Source organism: Gavialis gangeticus, unplaced genomic scaffold, assembly GCF_001723915.1.
Source record: "Gavialis gangeticus isolate Ggan-Ray unplaced genomic scaffold, GavGan_comp1, whole genome shotgun sequence".
In the NCBI taxonomy this organism is placed as follows: domain Eukaryota; kingdom Metazoa; phylum Chordata; order Crocodylia; family Gavialidae; genus Gavialis; species Gavialis gangeticus.
In genome coordinates, this window is record NW_017728995.1 from 6054805 (window position 1) to 6062187 (window position 7383).

The 7383-nt window shown below is 39.3% G+C and overlaps 1 protein-coding gene across 2 annotated transcripts in view; it reads left to right on the forward strand.

Annotated features, from left to right (window-relative positions):
- Positions 1-7383, forward strand: part of KCNAB1 (potassium voltage-gated channel subfamily A member regulatory beta subunit 1) — a 332521-nt gene that overhangs the window by 214819 nt on the left and 110319 nt on the right. For both annotated transcript variants that reach the window (XM_019503186.1, XM_019503185.1), the window contains exon 2: positions 609-652. In XM_019503186.1, the coding sequence (XP_019358731.1) occupies positions 609-652 (44 nt within the window). The remainder of the gene's footprint in view (positions 1-608; positions 653-7383) is intronic.

Sequence of the window (7383 nt, forward strand, 5' to 3'; positions counted from 1 at the left end):
CCATCTCAAAGGGGTTTGAGATGGGGCAAGAGGCATGTGTGTGGTCATTTGGACGCACCCACCATGTCATAGCACTGTCAAAGGATATTTATGGCATTTCAGGAAGAAAAGCATTATTGCTAACTAACTAAACTAACTAACATTGTTGCTAACTAAAACCTGCTTGGAATTATGACTTTGTTTCATCTTTAAATTGAAAGATTTCCTTGGACGGCTTCATGGATCATATTGTGCCATTTCAACAAAAATAACATGAACAAAATAGAAAATATATATTTGAAATTAAAACAGTTGTGTTTCATATATTTAATCTCAATAGGCTTTGTTCTATTTTAAGATAAATAACAAGTTAAAATCCATGAAGGGAAAATACCGCCTACTATAGAGTGCTCACCATTTCTACTATTATCATAGCCAGGCATTTACTTCTGTGGGAGCATATAGAGATGCTGGGGATTAGAATGTCTTCTTTCTGGTAAAAATATAATAATAATTTCTTAAACTGCTGGAATGCATTTATTCTCAATCTCATGTATTTCTGTTGAAAAAAGTATTTTTGGGGGGAGATTTGATACTACTTTGATCCTATTATTTTCCTTTTATTCTAGAAATCTTGGGAAATCCGGATTGAGAGTTTCATGCTTGGGCCTTGGTAAGTATGCTTAAATCATTACAAATATATGCTGACCAAATTCACTTCTCACTTCAGTTGGAATTGGGTTAAATACAGACCTAAATTTCTAAGTGTTTGAGTGGGTTCTTTCTTGGGAATATGAATTCTGGCAAATATTAAATGGTTGGGACAAGCTTTTCTGATAGTGGAAGTGGCTAAGTGTGACGTACATTGGCTGGTCCACAGCAAAGACACAAGTTTAACATGTTGCAGTTAATGGAATTATTCCTTTAGCTGAAGTGCTAGAAATCCTTTGATGGAGGGATTCCAGGTTCAGTTTCTGTAGACCTGCAGTGGAGTGTTACATATAATAGTAACAACATATCCACTGGCTTCAATACCAAACTATTATCTGGCCCACAAATTATAATAAGCAGCTCTTATGTAGTACTGTATGTTTTTCAGGTATCATATCCCTCCTTTTCCCTCTCCCCCTTAAAACATGCACTTTATTCTAGGAAGGCAGAATGAAGAGAGAAAAAAAACTTATTCCATAGTTATGGCCACATAGAGCAGGGACAGGGCCTAATCTTCAGATCACTCATCCTCCCTTTCCTACTCAGTCAAAAGCTATAGTTTTGACCCTATCACAACTGAATTGCCAACAACCCGTTTGCTCAGACAACCATGTGTTACTGTTGCTGAAGACTATAGACTCCACGGTGGACCTAGGATTTTTTTTAAAGCTAAAAACAGTCTGCAGGACTGTGAAATCAGAGAAGAGAGACCAGGAATCACTAAAATACAGTAGCATTACTGAACAAAGTATATTTGGATCAGACCATTGAAAAGAAGAGAGGATTGTTAACACCTGTGGAGTGAAGAACAATTAGCAGGAATAGGGTAGATTATAATGAACTATGAAGTCAATTGACTTCAGTGATACCTGAATAGAAATGCCACTGCAGCTATCAGGCAGTTTTAAACTTTGGATGGTGGGTGCAACCATACCACTTCAGTCCCGGTGACCTGTCCCTGCTGGACTTTACCCCTCCCTCTATGCAGCTTCTGGAGGGAAGAGAATAAAAAGAAGCAGCAGCCATGTTACAGCATCTCCATGCCTTTATTCTGGGCAGAAAATCAACTTTGCTGTTTAAGATATGCAGCCCAATATTGGAAGGCTAATTTATGTCAAAAGGGCATGTGTACCATGAAAGTAAATATACTACATCTTATATGGTGTTTCTCACTCTCAGATATCAAAGTAGAGCTGAACCATGCTTGTAATCATCCCCACCCCCACAGGTCGTCTGTAAAGACCAAATCTGATATCTCAAATACTTACAAAAATGTAAAATATCATAATATCTAATCTATCCATAATGAGGTTGAACCTTTATTTAATGTATAACTTGGATGACATTAATATTATATCAGATTTAGAACTGAAAAAAACAAACTTACTAGTTTATCAAAAAGTATATCTCTAGCTATGCACATCTGGGTCCTGGAGGTACTGTAATGAAAAAGGTTAATTGCTTATCCAGTCCACTGAGTATATATCCCTTAGTCTGAAACTCTTGATTAAGAACTCATACAAAGGATAAGACAGACTTTAATGTCTTTACTCAGGCAAGTGATTTCTTTAATTCCTGTGCCAGAATAACAACAGAATCAGTTTAGTATTCTGTAGGGGGGGGGAATGAAGGAATCTAGGTTACTTAAAGAAGCTCCTACTCTTTTTTTTCTAGCTGCACGCACAGGTTTATGGTGAGAAGCTGAAGAACTAGTCATCTAAAGAAAGGATTACTGCAAAGAAAGCACTTGGGCATGTGTTTAGTTTCTGCTAGAAGTATGTCAAATGTAGCATTAAATGCAGTTCTCTAAAAATCCTTTGCCAGTCAAAGGTGAAAAAAACCCTAGTGATGATAACTCTTATAAAGGCAGTAACAAATGGAGGAATGATTTACAGTCTACCATATTTTCTTGCATACAATATGCCCCAGAATATAATATGCACTTTGTTTTAGAAGGGCAGAACTTAAAGAAAAAGGTCTTTCCTTGTAGTAGCTCAGTAGCAATGGCTAGGGAGTAGAGCCTGCTCATTGTTCTGCTCCTTGTGGATTGCTGTAGATTTTACTTTCAGTTTTACCGCTAAGCAGCAGAACTTGCTCTTACTGTATTTTTTGCATATAGTGTGCACTCCAATTTCCACCAGCTGTTTTTTGGCAGAAATGTGTGTCATGTGAAGGAAAATATGGTATTTCAAGCACATATTTTGAGGAAGTGAATGTGCACGTATATGAGACAATTCTGAACGGTGTACATTTCTGGATGCTAATTACTACTCATTACATCCTTTCCCTTCCCAGCATATAAAGACATACTCTTGCATTTTACACTGAATTCCTGAAGTGATGGAGCATATGAATAAGATCTTATATGTCTGTGTTTATTTTAGCCCTAAATTAGTATTTCCTTAGTGTGAGGATTTGATTTTGCAAACTTAGCTGAGTTAAGCATTGCTCTTTATGTAATGTTTTTGTATGTAACTATTTACAAAGCTTCAGTGCTGCATAGCTATAAACTATAGATTCATAGATTGTAGATTTGGAAGGGACCCTGAAGGATCATCATGTCCAACCCCCTGCCCCAGGCAGGAAAAGGACCAAGGTCAGAAGACCCCAGCCAGGTGACTATCAAGCCACCTCTTGAAGACCTCCAAGTTAGGTGATGGCATCACCTTTCTTAGCAGCCCACTCCAGATTCTGGCCACCCTTACTGTGAAAAATTTCTTCTTAATGTCTAACCTGAATCTACTCTCTGCTAGTGTGTACTCTTTATTCCTAGTTACTCCTAGGGGTGCCCTGGTAAATAGCACATCTCCAACTTCCTGTTGTCCTCCCTTGATAAACTTATAGGCTGCTATAAGGTCTCCCCTCAGACATCTCTTGTGTCCCAACCCTGGATGACTTAGGCTCTAGCCCAGCCCAGCTTCCAATCAGAATTACTCTAGCTAGTACTGCAGCCCTGGTATTTCTTTAAAACAAATTTTGTCAAAATTAATACATCTCCTTGACTTGTTGATTGTTGATTCACATTTGATGCATTAGCACTTTCTAATGGAAAAGCATTCCATTGGAAAACGTCTGAGCATCTCCAGTTGATCAATATACACTTTATACATACAACGAATTATGAATCCTGGTCTACTATTAAAACACAGGCATTAAGAAGAATGTGGTGGCATCAAATGAATTGTCTTTGAAAATGACTAGCCAGCATGGCTGAAGAGATTTGGTAGGGCATCTGTAGCGATCCCTTTAGAGCTAATTCATCAGGGAAGTACATACATCAGGTAGTTACATTACTGGACTGGAAGGTAGGTTTTTGATTTGTTTCCTCTCTCATTAAAAGAAAGTAGAGCACCCATTAGTCGTCACATGCCAGCTCAGTGTATCCCTCTCCAAAATAGGAGGTGCTGTAATGGTTAGCCTATATTTATAAAGTGCTTGGAGTAGTTCAGATTTTAAATAAAGTAAAATGTTAAAATCCCTTGTAATTGTTGTACAGTGTTGAATTAAGAATAAGATCCAGTTAAACATAAAGGCTTCCTCTTATTGAAATCAATCCTAGACAGCTTAAAGGATTTGTTTAATTACCCAGTGCAGCTATGTTTCCTGTCCTTCAGACAATTGCGCCATGAGCAAATGTTGTCATGGTAAGAAGAAACTGGTGGGAAAAGGGAAACAATAAAAAGGCTGGGAAAGCTTGCTTCTAGAGACTTGGACATTTAAGCAGTGGTGCTCAACCTTTTCTGGCCATGTGAGCCAGCTGAGTGATGTGTGGTTGTCTGTAGGCCAGATCAAGCCCTGGGGCCTGGCACCACCTTCTCCCTGCCTCAAGTGCCAGGATTGGGCACTGAGACACCCCCCTTCACACTTCTTCCTTCCCCTTCCCCCCCCCCGATGCTGAGATTGGGCACCAACAACCGAGCACCACCCCATCCCTCTCCCTGTACACCAGGCTTAGGATCTGGGAACCTGGCACTTCCCTCTCCCTGGGGACGGGGCCTGGAGCCTGGTTCTGTGCCCACCCACCCCTACACACCAGGATCAGGTGCCAGATCCAGTGTACATGGCCTGGGGCTCTCTATGGGTCAGGAGATTTGGCAGTAGGGGAGTGGTGGAAGCCCCACTAGCTGGATGATACAGTGCTGTGGGCAGGATCTGGCCCATGGGCCAGAAGTAAAGCACTCCTGATTTAAAGCATCCAGAACTATAGAGACTTTAAATATTTGTTCTTCTATGAGTATAGCAGCATGGGACAAGTGGTCTGTTTCAACTAGTTTGGGTTTTAAAAATGAACAGAGTGGCTGTTCTTCTGCTGTTTACAAAAATAAATGGTGAAGGGGTCTACTGGGCATGGACCTGTCAAGCTGGGCGAAAACAATTTAGTAAGTGGTGAACCATATAATGATATGTTTCCCACAATTAGGCAGTGGAGAGGATCCGAAAGATTGAAACTGACTGAGCAATTGTTTTTTTTCTTGAGTTTGCAGACTTTTTCTGAACTGTAGCAAATTTTCAACTTCTATAATAGATGTATCAGATATTTTTTACCATTTCAACAGCATCAGCTTCAATGACTTATTTTAAGCAGTCTGTTTTGCAGTTCCCTAAGAGAGAATTTTTTTTTGCTTATCACTGCTTCAGTATTAAAATAAAAAAGTTCCCAAAGACCCAGTCATCTCTAACAATTTCTAAAATCTCACCAGGGTGAAAGTATGCTTCGTTACATACTGTGAAAAAATAAAAAAACAGAGAAAAACACAAGGCTGAAGAGAAACAAAAGGAGGGAAATAATAATGGAAATATACGTTCCTAAGTTGTGGCCTGCCTTCCCTCCTTTGTGCTCTAATTATCTCTGTTGCCATGTATCACATGCTGGTAATTAGTCAGTAATGTCAAATATGTATAGTGAATATCTGGGACCAGAGGCATTTGAGAACATTTTTAACAGCTAACCTGAACCAGCCTCATATTTGGAAAGAATTACTACAGATGATGCTTGAAGAGAGAGAGTTAATCCATTAATCATCCCATAGATGCACTATGCTTCCCCTTCCCTCCACCTCCACACCCTGAGTCACTTTTCATTTATTTGGCTGGAATTAAGTAGGAACAGGTAGTACATAACCCATTACCTCTACAGCACACTCCTTACCTATACCACTTAGAGGTTTAGGAGCTCATATAGGAGTAAGGAGAGTCATAGGACTTGTTCTGTGTTGGTTTTGGCTTTTGCCTCAGTTTGGGTTTTTTAAAGAAACGAACAGAAGACCTTGTTGAAAGCTCCCAAATGGTATGATGATCGAGGATACTTCAAAATCTGATCTGAAGTAGGTAAAAGAACCACTCAAAGCTCCTTTCAGTAGCACTTGCCCAGAGGTCATCATTCTCGCCGAAATGCTATTCAAGAGAAAAAGGCCACGCTTTCTCTCTCAACGGACAGTCAAAGCCAAATTTCTCTTACTCTGGAAACTGTCTTGTTTTTAAGAATTTTTGAGGAAACCCCACAAAGATGATTAGTTCAACATCTGAGGAAATAAATAATGAAATGAAACCAATCATTTTGAAAACGTAAATCAGTCCACCTCACAGCAAGGAACAAAAGACCTACGCTTCAACAACAGGCAGTTTCCACAGAGAAATTATGTCACAAAAATCTGTACATGAATCAATTTCTTCTTAAGGTCACTTCTGTGATTTTTTGCTATGAGGTAATATTACAAAATTTGTGTGTGGGCTCAAATTTACAGTGAAAATATATGCATATTTTATGTATATAAATATAAATAAGCCCCTTTGCTTATCTTTCCATTTTCATGTGTACCATTCAAATGCTGGAACCAATCCATCTGCAAAATCCTCCAGTGTCATTTCCTGTAATATGAGTGACCTGAGAAGCTATGAAATCCTAGACAAATCCTATTTGCCTCCTTCACAGAAGACCAAATTGGGGTATTTAGTAGCCATTGTTGAGAGAGATGGGGCATATGCAGGTGCTGACACAGTGATGGTGCCTGCATATTCTCTACTCACAACAGCTCCTCAGAGGAGAGCTGCTCACAGTTTGGCCACAAAATAGATCTACTGTGTCTAACAAGATGGGAACAGAATCAAGATTAGTGTTAATGTTGAATGATCCACATGACTAGACTGATGTTGGAGGAATCCAGCACAGAAATAACATTTAATATAAAAAAAATGCACTCACTGGATTCTACTGGTATATCTACACGAGTGAAATCCATAGCATTTCTGGTTCTTAGAACAAGGCAGAAATTTGAAGGGGTGTCCCAGAGGGGAAGCAGACCCTCTTTTAAAAATGTTAAATAGATGTTTTTAGCTGCTTGTCTTCTGCCCCTTCAGTACAAAAGTCAAAGCTGGACTCTGCTTTCACTAGCTTTGGAGGTGAAAGCTCCTTTTAGTAGCACGCATTTTCCTCCTCCCAATTTTTTCTTCCATCCTTCAGTTTAAAATTCTTCAGCAAGCAAAGTGATCATTAGGACATTAAAAGAAGAAGCTATTTTGAGACTTTAGTTGATAAAAATATGCAGCAAATGGCCCAGATGTAATGAAGCAACCAAAGGGTCAGCAGTCAGCCTTATTTTTTTTATCGTTTTCAAAGTAGGGGCAAGGCTTCCCCACTCATAGATACCGTGCGGACACAGAATAGATTTTACTTTTGATTCAGTGATGGGGTAT